Here is a 13,123-nt window from a genome sequence, read left to right on the forward strand (position 1 = left end):
CTTTTCAAAAAAAGTAGCTTTGACCCACCTGCCGGTCAGGCACCATCATTGAAACTGTCCGGAATTGCACTTTTAGGTTTTCAGGAAGTTCCTGACGACCTGCATATCCAGGGTTCTAAACATGGGATTACAAATAGTTCTAGTAATTGATTGTCAGCCTTTGTGTATATACAGTGTATGTCTAGTGTTTCTTGTGAGCTTCCTATACATTTGTGTGTCCTACCATGGTGATAAATAGGCCAAACTCTGGATTTAGATTTACAACGTCTCCATCGCTAAAGACGAAACTGCTTTTGTGATTTTTGCGTGCCGTCAGCACAATGTAGATCTGCTGCGCAGCAACAGAAAGCACTGGCAGGTCGATTCTGTTAAACTCATCAAAACAGCCCCAGGACCCAGACTGAGCAAGGCCTGAAAAAGAATACATCTTGAGATAACTGTAGTTCTATGTCCAACTGCTGGATGTTTTACCGGGGATACATTTACCTTTGTATATCCTGCCAAGTCCTCTGAAGTCCATTTGATCCGAGCAGTTGAACACTACCACATACTTGCCGAGGCAGCGACCCATGTCTTTAACAGTTTCAGTCTTCCCAGTGCCGGCTGGCCCTGCAGGGGCTCCTCCCATGCTCATACCCAGAGCCTGGGACAGTGTGATATAACACCTGTTGGTAAAACACAGTTCTCTGATTTAACAACACTATATGAAAAGTGAAGTCCATGATTAAGTGACCAAATCAAGTCCATCTTCTCTTGCCTGTCAGTCAGAGGGGTGATGACCAGGCGGTCGGTACAGCCTAGGTACTCATTCTGATAAATAAAGTCCACATTAGTAATTGACACAAGGACCTGGTCCGGGTCATATTTGAAATAAAATCTGCTCTGCTTCAGCCATTCAAAGTCACTGAGAGATTTTATACGCTTTTTAACCTGAGGACACAGTAGGATATCAATCAAAATTTGTTACATGAATGATAATAAGAGCCATTGAATAATATGATATGATGATTTTTTAGAGAACCTACAAGGTCATTAAATATATCACTCTGGTGCACATGGATTGTGACGAGAGTCTCATATTTGACTCTGTCAAATTTGCTCAGGTTATGGGTGGTTTGTTTAATGAGTGCCCTGAGTAGATCAAGAAATTTAGTTTTGGTAAATGGCATGGCCTCCCTGTCATCTTCGGCTATCTTTAGTGCATCTTCTGCATCTCTCGTCCAAATCATCTGGATTCCGAGCAAGCCAACCTGAAAGAGTAAAAGCAAACAATACGGGATATAATGCATCTCATGAACTGCTGTTGTGTATTTGAAAACCCTTAAAGAACTATTGATGTTGCAAATCTTTCTTTATGTTTCTCAATACTAAAATGTTTCTCAATTACTAAATGTTTACACGCATGTAAAGAGGATTTTTTACCTTGGTGAGGACAGTGTGTAAATCTTCTGTTGACAAAACATCTACAAGCAGCTATGGTCAAAAGCTCAAGAGTTCTGGTCATGATTGTAACTTGTTACACTTGGATCATGGTGAACTATTCCCTAAACCTTGTATAGACCTGATATCTAACACAAAGGTATTAAGGTGCGACTGGCACAACAACTGCCCTCTGACCTGTGCTTGAAACTTGTTGAGGAAAAAGAGAAGATCGAAGTCTGCATCGTTGATCTCCAGATCGGAAGTTTTGATAACAGAGTTTAATGAAGCCTGCTGTTGTAACAACAGCTCCCCGAGCCACAGCTCCACTGGTCCCTGTGCCATGACAGGACTGTCCAGCTGAACCACACACACACACACACACACACACACACGATAAAGCGCACTTACTCAAGTACAATTTACGGTACATTTAGATTTTCCTCACATTACATACCAGTAGTTTTTCTCCTTCTTGTGAAAAAACTGCCAATATCTTGTCATACTCAGTTGCATGAAACTCCACTTCATTAATATTGTCGAACAGTCCGAGAAGATGTGACTAAAAAATAATTGTAGCACGAATTAGTCTTACTACAACTTCATGTTTTTTTTGTTTTTTTTAATTTAACAAGTGAAAATCAATGATCTAACCTGAATTGTGTGAGAATCACTAGCTTGTCCAAGGATTTCCAAAAGGGCCGGATCAGAAACAAAGAAGAACCGTGGGAAGAGAAGCCTCTTTTTCTCCAAGTACCTGTCAGATGACATCATCTCCAGTTAACACATCGCCTCCCATCAACAGGGTCAAAGCATTTACATGATGTGAGGATTGCCAAAAAGTATTGAAAAAAAAGAGAATTACTAAGTCTGTTGACCACAATTTCCCAACTAAAAATGATTTACAGGAAAGGCAGAGACATTATTATTGACGTAAGTAATTCAATAAAAATAACTTTTTGCATTTACTTTGAAACAATGCAGTTGCAAAATAACAACATTTATATGCTGCTTCAATCTCTTTCTACGGAATAGACTAGAACAGTAGCAGTTTATAGAAAGACTAGAAGAGATCCCTGACATTTAAATAAATACAAATACAATACAATGCACTAACACGTTAGTTCTACATTTGAGGATTTTCAGGAATAAAATAGCAACTTTACGTACTGAAAGAAAAAAACGTATTTACCCAGCAAGAGATTTTTGACAAAATTCCAGCTGTTTTTGAAGATCTGGTAGGAGCTCTGCCAGAGTTGATTCGCCCGTACAACACTCCACCACATTTGGGACTTTTTGGGCTCGCTGCATGATTGTAATCCAGGACTTGTCAATGTTCTGAAAACGCTTTGATTCCTAAATTGGGAAATATTAATTATGTTTTTATTGTACTAAGGAAGAGCTGAACATTAATTTTTTTAGAATACAAAATATTAACCATACCTGTGGGAGGTCTTTTGCTATGTCACCCCCAACAAACACAGCCTCCAAGTAGATCCATAGGTTTTGCACAATAACCCACTGTTCAATGACTTCAGATGAGATTGTAAGCTTCGACACCCAGTCCTGGAGCTCTACTTTGTAGTAGGCACTGTACCTATAAAATAACCAAATTGATATGCATCAATACTTCACAAATGTTTCCTTTTGATGGACTCAATTGCTTTTTTCTACTTGGTGTTAAAAATGGATTTTGGTGAGCATTTTGAAATCTCATTTCAAGTTGCTCTTGCTCCGCTGTACCTGTTGCTTAGCAGTGATCCCAGCACCATCAGACTGTCCTCCAGGATGGTAAGAATCTCTGCTGTGTCGCCCCCTTTCAACATCAGTTCACCCCTATCCTTGAACGTCATCAAGCTCAGGGTCTTGCTGATCCACACTTCTTTCACTTGTGACAACTTGGCATCAATATCCTTCTCCTTATCAGCTGAAATGCAGATGTCCTACGGATGCAAAAAGCCCAGTTTAGTAGGGTGGAGAGCAGAGTAAAATACAGGTAATGTAATTTGAGATTAGGGCAGGTTGCAACCACAGTATCCAAAATCCGGACAAACCTCAATATCATCCTTGTACTTTAACAGAGGTGCTTCCATGATATTCTGCAGTGTAAAGGTTTTGGATTCCACGTCAAATGGGTGCCCAGTCAGGTCTGTGATCCTGTCCCAGTGTCTCCTCATCACAGATTTGTTTGCCATCATCTCAAGCAGAGGGCATGACTCATTGAAATCATCAATCGTCTTCTTCAGGTCTTGGAAGGCTTGCCAGTTCTTCAGTCCTTTTGGGAGCTTTCGGCACCTACATAGGGTTAATCATGGATGTCTGAAAGAATCCTTAAACACTTGTAGTTTGGGGTTTCCACTAAATATATTTGAGAAACTTACTTTTTACAGGAATTAAATATATAATATTGCATTAATCTGGGCAAGATGAGTTATGTTCTATACAGTTTTTATATTGACACATGCCTAACTAAAAGGAAAATTGTTCCCAATCCTAAAAAATGAATCAGTGCAGAGTAAATTGGTTGTATCTTCAAAGGGGGGAGGTTTAAAATAAATACTTGGATTACCTGTTCTGAAATTCTAAAAGTTCTCCATTGATCTTCTCAATATCCAGATTTGTCCATAGAATGCCAAAGTAACCGCTAATCTTACTCATCACTGCATCATAGAGGCTGTAGAGTTTCTGTAGCAGTTCAAGCTCTTTTCTAAGGCAATAGAACAATGTATATCCATCAGTCTAAATACATTACAAAATGATACAATTGATTATTATAATCGAGAATTGTCATTGTTCTGGTAATGTGATGCTTTTGCGAGTTGTAACCCACTTTTTATTTTCTAGAGAGTCAAAATTTGTGACTGGCAAGCCAAGGAGCTGCTCCCCAAACGTATACATGGTGAAATTTCTCCACAGTTCTTCAAATCTGACCTGAAGAAAAAACAAATGTTTTTGAATAGGATCGAAAATCGAAAAAGAAAGAATAAATTATTAATTAGATTAAACCCTTAGAATAAACATTAAAATACAATCAGATATCGAAAGACCAAAATGAAGAAAAAGAAATCCACCTTGATCAAGAGTTTCTTTTAAAGTGGAGGATCTTATACATTATACAGATCTTACAATTTCAATCAATCTTTACCGTGATTGAAATGTTTTTAGCCTTTCCTATTTGTTTGAATGCTGTTCAGGCATCATTGACCTGTGTGCAGTAGTAGGGTATACAATTATTTAACAGTGTTACTTGACAGATCTGGAGTCGGCGGCTGGCTTCCTGGGGAGGTATTCCATCGACCATGGGGCCTTCCTAAAAACAAGGCCATGATTAGTTTAAATGAATCAATAAGAAGTCTCCACCACTGTGTCTGCCGGTCCTGACCATTGCCTGTTTGACTACTCTGATTAATAAATCACGCTGCAAACGGATCCCTCTGCCTCTGATGCGTCACACCAAGTACTTACTGAATCATATTGTCTCAAAAAAGTGCCAACATCATTTTGGAAAATGGCAACACCATCCAGAAGGTTTTTTTTTAACTTGGGCTGCATACGAACAAGCTCATCTTGCACTGATCTCTGGAAAAGTCGGGATAAAAAAAAAATTCACAGCTGAGTTAGTGAAGAGCACATTCTAAAATATCAAATCTATCAAAAGTATGAATAAAGAGATGATACTAACAGCTTTAGATTGAAGCTTTGTAAATAAATGTCTCATGTTATCCAGTCCCTCTGCCTCTCTTTTGGTCACCTCTATTTCATATTTGGTCAACGTATCATATGCTTCCTGTAAAATAGAACATCATCATATGATCGTGATTCAACGGCTACATGAATCAACTTATAAAAGACCATGTAGAACATGTATGAGCACACAAATTTAAATGAGCATAACCATGAATTTTGATTCCGATGGAAACCACAATCTCCACAAATATTGTTTTGGTGTCTGTTAAGTCTACAAACTAATATATCATTTAATTGACTTCCTGGATGATATTGGCTCTTCTCACCTGTACCGGTTTTCCTACCCCTAAAAAACATCCCTTGGATATTCTGTTGGTCTGTACGAAGGAATAGATTGCCATTCATACCTTAATGGAAGTCAATGTCACGTCAGTTTGAATTTCGGCATCCCGGAGTTTAGTCAGGGCCCTCATGGTGCGACGCACATCCTCCAGATTAGTCACAGGATGAGATAGTTGTCCAAGATATTTGTTAGTATGTATGCTGTTGTCAATCATTTTCTTCCTGTACTCATCCTTGAGGTATTTGCACAACAGTCTCTTCCAGGCTTTGGTCTCAACTTTCAAGGACTGCTTTAATGGCTCTGTGGACACAAGAGACAGGATTTGCATTCCCCTACTATATAACACACATCATTCTAAAAGCAGATACAAGCTACAAGTGATGATGTAAACAACATTTTGCGTTTAAATCAAATGTTCATTATAACAAAGCGGATGCTTATTCTTGGTGCAGAATGTTTCTTGTTTCTTTGTGCGGAAGAGATGGCAATTTTGTTTTAGTTGGTCCACCGCTTTTGCTCAGATAGAAATATCTGTACAAAAAAATGGCTAGTCCTTAAAAACTTTTTTGTGCGACCACTGTATTACTTTTTTGTATTATTTTTTTCTGTGTTTGTGCAGCAAAACTAACTATTTCTCTCCATTTAGGAAGTGGAATTTCACCCAGACATTGTGAAATGTTGTGTACGGTCAGATAAGACACCAAAAAACAATGAATAAATAAAAAAATAACTTCACCTGGTTCCTGTCTGTAACATATTACGGTGACCTTACCTGTTGACAATTCAGTTAACCCCAAAACAATGATGGGTTTGATATCATCAATTTCTTGTTCGATTGAGTCATAGCGTTGGAGTTCATATTTAATCTGGATCAAGGATGGATTGCTTCCCATGGATTCCTTGATGATGGACATGATGGTATTATTATAGGAAAATGAACAGTATACTTCTATACCAATGTTATGTTAAGAAAAACAAACCTTGATTTTGAGGTTCCTGTCTTCATCCCAGATCTCACTGAATTGTTCAAACTGCTTTAGAAAATCAGATGCTTGTCCTCTTTGGGAGCTGAATGCTGATTTCAGAAGGAGTGAAACCTTTTTGATTTCGTTTTGTTCAACAACTTGGTAGTAAAAATTTACCTTTTCTCCGCCTGCGAGATCACAAACATGACAAAATACCATGAATAAGAGCAGACAATGATGTGGTGGATCTTATTATTTTTTTATTTTATTAAAACAAACATGTATTTTGACAGAAAAATATGTACCAAATGATTTGTTGTTCACTTAGACCCATATATTTTCATCACATTTTTGATTAAGCAGTATGCAATTTCTTTCTACTTGTGCTTCAGGGTTTTTTTCATCACCTTTGCGCATGCCAATAATGGTTTACCTTTGTTATTTGCACCATTGGGACTGTAGCCCTGCTGCCAAACAATGCCCTTGCTGATTTCCAACACCATGTCAGTTAGTCGATTTATGGCCAGTTGGATCTCATCTACATTCGGAATAATGACCTGATGACAATAAATGACAATCGTTTAACAATATGGTAAGTAATTATTTATTGCTCTTCAAGGATACTTATTATGAAGTGGAATCAGTAACCAATGAGCAGTAGAAACTCACCACTTTGGGAATAACCAGCTGGACTGCACATGTTATGAGCGGGACTGTCTTAATCTCAGATATTGACTTCTGGAATTTACCATACGTCCCTTTTATTGACGTAGAGCTGTAAGGGATCATATAGTTTCTCTTAAATATTGGAATTCTATTTATATATTGAATTATGGAGAAGCACTTACCTAACACAAATTCTCTTTTTGAGGATATCCAGAGAAAGCTTAGTTGTCTTGACCAGTGCTTCTAATATCCTTGCACTAAAGTGTTCATAGAGCACCTTAAAGTCCTAAAATTGAGATTTATAGTTGAAGCATTAACATATTTGTTGGTATACTGTTTATAAAAGCAATGTATATGTAAAGTACCTTTTCAAATTTGATGGCTTTATTTCTGTCTGGATCTTCTAAATCCAGTCCCCCATCCTCATCAGGGAGCTTCCTGCTCTCACTGGAGAATGTCACACTCGTCCGTACTAAAATGTTCACAGGGAAAAAATGAAATAATATACATATACAGAAATATATTTTAATTTAGGCTACTGTATGATGGTTACCAAAACACTTGAATTTATGATTTAACAGCACCTGAAACCGGTTCCTTTGCAGTCTTCTCGGTGCCTTTTGAAACATAAATGGAACTGAAGACTTTCCCCAGCTCCTTTACGGCTTCTTTAATACAACTACACTTGGAGTTTAGTGTCTTTGCCCACTCCTTACATTCTTTCTGAAAAATGATATGAGTGAATTGGTAAATTAGTTTTAAGCCACTTGGGATAGACAGAAGCAGTAAAACATTGATATATTGTCAGCTTCTTAAACGAAAAGGACCACTGGATAGCAAACAGCCTATTTTCACATAAAGTATTTACAGAGCACCATTTTCATTTATTTGGTGTGTTGGTTCTGATGAGGGTAAGACTATTATTAGTTCTGAGGCAAATATCTGGGATAGCTGTGATGACGAGGGTCGAGCAAATGGTAAAGTTGAACATCCTAACATTTTTGAGTTGTGGATGGAACAACAAGACATTTGAGCAAGATCATCTACTGAAATTCTTCGCCATTCTTCGCTGTTTTCTGACAATTCATTGACATAACTAATCGATCAATTGATAAGATGATCAAGCAGTTAATCAAATAACTAGGTCGTTAGTTAGAGCCCTAGTACATACCTCATTATGGTCAATCAATTCCTGCATTGAAAACGCATGACATTCAGGGAGCTCAATTAGCACAGTCTCAGAGATGTCTGTAAGAACATCGTCAATGTGTATCGTACAGATATCCAGCACCTGTAAATAAAATAAATTAAAAATGCGCTTTGTGTGTATGGGTGTGTGCAGCATTTTATACATGGTACATACACACATTGCATTACAGATTTTTGTTTTGCAAATAAAAAATAAAAAAAAAAATAAAAAAAGGAAAAATAGTTAACCTTTTCGTTAATATTTCTATTCAGTACGATACCTTCTTTAGGAGATGTTTGAGCTCAACCAAAGCAGTGTCAACATTTTGGAAGAACTTGTCCAGCAGGAAGGATGACCAGGTGAGCAGCACTGCCTCATGGCGAAGCACAGATTCCACCTTTTAATTGACCAAAGACATAAGATCAAAATAGCACAGAAAGAATCTCTGGAAGCTCTGATAAATTATGCAATTTTAACTTCTCAGGAAGACAATCTATATATAACATTGTTAAAAGGTTAGTTCTAAACCTAGAATTTACACTTTCTGGTGCAGACTACAGATTTCCCAATATAATTATATGCTCTATTTCTAAATGTATTGTATTTAGAGACTGCTTACATTTCTTATCTTTGGAGCCATCAGGGAGGTGAATTCCGCCGGAATGCTCTCACAAGTCGACTCATAGTCTGCCAAAATGGTCTACAAAAACAATAAGACATTCAAGTCATTTTACACTAAGGTAACCATCCATCACTGATAACGTGTTATAATTTACCTGCAGTCGAAGATGGTTGGCCTTGATCTCGCTTTCCATCTTGAGCAGACGCAAAGCCTGTTTTGGAACCTCCAGACCCATCTTCAACAACCACTTAGTATCTAAAATTACCTCAGTTACTTTAGGGTCAAAGTTGACCACTAATTTAGCGGTTTCTGGGTGACGAACAAGCAGTGTAATATTCAAGACTGTTGAATATGAAACAGAATGCAGAGAAACCATTAGAAACTGATATAACTACAGAGGGCATTGTGCACATCTTTGGCATAAACGTATTAGGTCAGATTGAGAAAACCAACCATATTCAAGTTTTGATACTTCATCCATCCATGCTCTGTGGTAAACAGATTCAAACTCTACAAACACAGCTGCAGTTTTGTTGTACAGTTTTACCACATCTTGTCCCTCGGGGCTGCACAAGATGTCAGAGCTTTTCTGTAAATTACAACAGATACATCTAACATGAAACCAATGCTGTACAAAACAATTAAGAATTTTATGTTGTTTTGGTGGGATAAATGCAGCCTTACTTTAATGTATGCAATGGGTTCCTCTATTTTTTTGTAGAGATGCCTAACCCAATCAATCTTTAGAGCCACTGGAGGCATGTTTCTACCCAAGGGGGGCTCATCTTTCTTTTGGTCATAGAGCTGCAAAGATAATGTACTGAAGCGGATTAGCTCATTCATGCAAAAACATCAACATTCAGATTTCTTGTAATATTTTATTACCATTCTCTATTTTAATTCTAAAATGTGGATACCTTTCTCACAAACTCTACTTCAGAGGCATAGTGCTGAAGAATGAGACTCAAAAGTTTGGAAATGTCTGTCTCAAGACAGGGTATATTCAGCCTCTGAAAACTGCAAAACGGAAACTTGTGAGATTAGTGTTACATTTATTTTTGTATTATATTGCCAAAGAATCCAGTTTAAATAATCATAGGGAAATCTTATACTGACCGCTGTATTAGGGACAGAGATTGCTGAGATGAGATGATTTGTGTGAAGCATGAACTCATAAATGCCTTCAGCTGTTTCTGTAGATAAGGACAGACAAAATATGAATATGAAAGCAATGATAAATGTGACAGGACAGGACGGAGACAGTGACAGGATAGAAGCTCCTTACACCACATAATATAAATAGAAGAAATAAATACATACCTCAATATGGCTGATTTGAGTCATAAACTTTGTGAAATCTGTACCAAATTCTGTCCTTGGAGCCAAAATATCATACGGCGTCTTTTTCATGTTCAGGAAAACCGTGTGGAATTGCCTGGCCAGAATCTCAATGCCCTCAATATTAGATGTTTCAAGAGATTTGAAGTTCTTGAACACGGTAAGAATTTGTGTGATCTGCGACAAATACCATATAATGTTACATCTCTAGGTGTTATGGTGAAACTGCAATTGAAATTGAAAAAATTAAAAAGATGTGTGCAACCTTTTGTAGTTGCTTGCAGAAGCCCTCAAACTTGCAAAAAATCTGCTTCTCTGAAACTTCAAATGACCCCTTTCCAGGTTTTTCCATTATTTGTTTCTTTGTCTTCTGGAAGCAAGACTGATATTCCTCATATAAGCAGATACATTCCTACCAAAAACAAAGAATAGTGCATTTGAAAACAGTTACATGCTGATGTCAAAGTGTTCTACTGTAATAAGTGTCATCATTACCTGCATTTTCTTGACCATTTCCTTAGCATTCTTGTCCCATATTAGACATGTGCCATTGTCAGTAATATATGATCTGCACGCTGTGACCATCTGATTTGTGACCTGGAATTATTTTCAGGAAAAAAATGTAATTGATTCCTCCAGTTTTTTAAACAATAAATTATATCTTTCTGAAAACAAGACGCTTACTGTTATTAACAATGCAGATATCCTTTCAGTGGTGTTGTAGTATAGGGACACGCTGTAAATCATTCGAATAGCATTGATGACATTTTGCACACTTTTCATCATGGTGACCTGAAATCACACATCCATGTTTTTAATTAATGTTCCCATAAAAAATTACTTCACAAACTTGCATGAATACATGACGTTCTTAAAAGTTCCATCCTGCATGTTACCAGTACATTTTTGGACTTTTAGTAATGTGGATGGGTCACAGGGAATGCCTTTCCTACAATTGGGATACCAGATCCAGTTGTAATAGGAAACAATACATGCAATTATTTAGTAAGATAGTAGTTTCAAGAACTTTGTTGAGTGGTTATGGTCAATAACTTGTCAAGTTTAAGACAAGACTTTTTCTACAGTGCAGTTCTACAGTGTTTCTAATCTGCTGCTTAGCTGTCTCTAAACTAACTTGAGTTGCTGTGTCTTTTATTATGACCTGACGTCCACTAGAGGTCACTGTTTACCCATACACTCTCGACACATGGGCTGCAACATGATGCAGGGAAATGGTGACCGTGAATTTCACATATATATATATATATATATATATATATATATATATATATATATATATATATACAGATCAATATATATATATATATATATATATATATATATATAAATGAGGATTAAAAAATAATTCCCTAGATGTTGAGCGACCAGAATATAAAGGCATTTTTTATCATCGTTTAGAAATGTAAACATCACAGACATTTCTAAACGATGATAAAAAATGCCTTTATATTCTGGTCGCTCAACATCTAGGGAATTATTTTTTAATCCTCATTTACTTATAATACTCTATAGCAGTGGTCACCAATCACCGGGCCGCGGACCACAGAAAGCTTATATATAAATGTCATATCAATTATGTGCGCTCGTCCCTCTGACATATTCCCCACGCGTCACCAGGCGTTTTTCTTCACGTTTACAATTGTCCTCTTACCGTGCACGGCAGTTTTGCCCACCAGCGAACACAGAGCGCGCAACTACTACATCATATTACCAGCTAGTCATCATATCCAATTACTAATTATACGTACCGGGTCACTGTTGTACAGAGGTTGACAGACTTCCTCCAGCGTGTTAAGGAATTTTACATTGTCTTTTGCCTCATTGGTCCGATCTGTTATCCTGGCATCCAGCTCCCGCCACTTCTACAGGGGTACAGGTTTGAAAAAGCAGTCTTTAAAAAACCCAAAGGTTACACATTTAAAATAAGAAATTGCATTTTTCATCTCCATGGAAAAACATCTTCACTGTGGATTAGATTATTGATCATCACTACAGCACATACACCACTGTAACACTTCACTATAGATATTTGATTTATTGATTTTACACAGCGTTAATCAGTCATATTGTGACTATACACACATCAAACTATTATCAGATCAATTCAAAACCTGGCAAAAATTCTGAATAACTTTCTCCGTACCTGCATGATCTTGGAATGGCTGATATGGAGCACCATTACCACTGCCTTACACTCTGGGCCTTTGATGTGAGTGATGATGGAATTGAACCGTAAAGACATTTTTCTCCAATGTTCTAACTCACTTAGTGGCCCTGCAGAATCAACCGCTTTCCTTAACTGATCACTTTCTATCAGGACCTGATGATTATAGACACAGATGGTTACAATTTCCCTTTACATGGCAGCGATTCCATCAACCCATCTACAATAAAATCCATTCAGGAAGTAATATGCTTCAACATGTTTACATGTATTTTGTGTTAAGTTCTAGTTCTCTCACCGTTAATACTAGGAGAAACCCTGATTCTGTTCACATAAATTTGGCTGTTGAGTAATAACAATAAAACTTAATTTTACCGACCTGCTCAATTTGTTTATACCACTGAATCAGAATTTCTTCCAGTCGATGCACCATGTCAAAATTATGGGCTGCAACTTTCATATCATCAACAGAGGCCAACGTAGAGAAGTCAATATCTGTGACTGCTTTCAGATGAACAACACTCTCATTTCTCATTTGGATGTCTGGGGTACAAGCAAGAAAGATAAAGACCATCAAAATGTACATAAAAAACACCCTTTTGTTTACCACAATAGCAATGATAACAGATAATGAATCACTCAAAAAATTAATAAAGTGACTTTTTAAACTAAATCGTTAGGACGTGGTACTGCTTTAATGTCTTTCAGA

At 37.2% G+C, this 13,123-nt stretch overlaps 2 protein-coding genes across 2 annotated transcripts in view; both read right to left on the minus strand.

The window, feature by feature from the left end:
* cd8b (cd8 beta) overlaps nt 1-13,123 on the minus strand; it is a 42,571-nt gene that overhangs the window by 23,276 nt on the left and 6,172 nt on the right. The window lies entirely within an intron of this gene.
* The window catches only part of LOC120835571 (dynein axonemal heavy chain 8-like), a 30,410-nt gene that overhangs the window by 14,824 nt on the left and 2,463 nt on the right, over nt 1-13,123 (minus strand). Inside the window, exons 6-46 of the mRNA XM_078091703.1 lie at nt 12,794-12,957; nt 12,394-12,570; nt 11,999-12,112; nt 10,914-11,021; nt 10,725-10,826; nt 10,495-10,641; nt 10,212-10,406; nt 10,008-10,084; nt 9,809-9,908; nt 9,576-9,695; nt 9,345-9,480; nt 9,046-9,233; nt 8,889-8,969; nt 8,550-8,666; nt 8,252-8,371; nt 7,665-7,803; nt 7,446-7,552; nt 7,263-7,366; nt 7,084-7,189; nt 6,796-6,971; nt 6,694-6,737; nt 6,430-6,602; nt 6,222-6,348; nt 5,514-5,749; nt 5,102-5,206; nt 4,885-4,998; nt 4,667-4,729; nt 4,250-4,350; nt 3,989-4,126; nt 3,474-3,714; nt 3,163-3,362; nt 2,863-3,016; nt 2,612-2,775; nt 2,074-2,176; nt 1,877-1,981; nt 1,618-1,779; nt 1,026-1,250; nt 758-930; nt 487-665; nt 224-411; nt 29-115 (exon numbers count right to left, since the gene is read on the minus strand). Coding sequence (XP_077947829.1) covers nt 29-115; nt 224-411; nt 487-665; nt 758-930; nt 1,026-1,250; nt 1,618-1,779; nt 1,877-1,981; nt 2,074-2,176; nt 2,612-2,775; nt 2,863-3,016; nt 3,163-3,362; nt 3,474-3,714; nt 3,989-4,126; nt 4,250-4,350; nt 4,667-4,729; nt 4,885-4,998; nt 5,102-5,206; nt 5,514-5,749; nt 6,222-6,348; nt 6,430-6,602; nt 6,694-6,737; nt 6,796-6,971; nt 7,084-7,189; nt 7,263-7,366; nt 7,446-7,552; nt 7,665-7,803; nt 8,252-8,371; nt 8,550-8,666; nt 8,889-8,969; nt 9,046-9,233; nt 9,345-9,480; nt 9,576-9,695; nt 9,809-9,908; nt 10,008-10,084; nt 10,212-10,406; nt 10,495-10,641; nt 10,725-10,826; nt 10,914-11,021; nt 11,999-12,112; nt 12,394-12,570; nt 12,794-12,957 — 5,660 coding nt within the window. The remainder of the gene's footprint in view (nt 1-28; nt 116-223; nt 412-486; nt 666-757; nt 931-1,025; nt 1,251-1,617; nt 1,780-1,876; nt 1,982-2,073; nt 2,177-2,611; nt 2,776-2,862; nt 3,017-3,162; nt 3,363-3,473; nt 3,715-3,988; nt 4,127-4,249; nt 4,351-4,666; nt 4,730-4,884; nt 4,999-5,101; nt 5,207-5,513; nt 5,750-6,221; nt 6,349-6,429; nt 6,603-6,693; nt 6,738-6,795; nt 6,972-7,083; nt 7,190-7,262; nt 7,367-7,445; nt 7,553-7,664; nt 7,804-8,251; nt 8,372-8,549; nt 8,667-8,888; nt 8,970-9,045; nt 9,234-9,344; nt 9,481-9,575; nt 9,696-9,808; nt 9,909-10,007; nt 10,085-10,211; nt 10,407-10,494; nt 10,642-10,724; nt 10,827-10,913; nt 11,022-11,998; nt 12,113-12,393; nt 12,571-12,793; nt 12,958-13,123) is intronic.

This window comes from Gasterosteus aculeatus, chromosome 17 (genome assembly GCF_964276395.1).
Source record: "Gasterosteus aculeatus chromosome 17, fGasAcu3.hap1.1, whole genome shotgun sequence".
Taxonomy (NCBI): Eukaryota; Metazoa; Chordata; class Actinopteri; order Perciformes; family Gasterosteidae; genus Gasterosteus; species Gasterosteus aculeatus.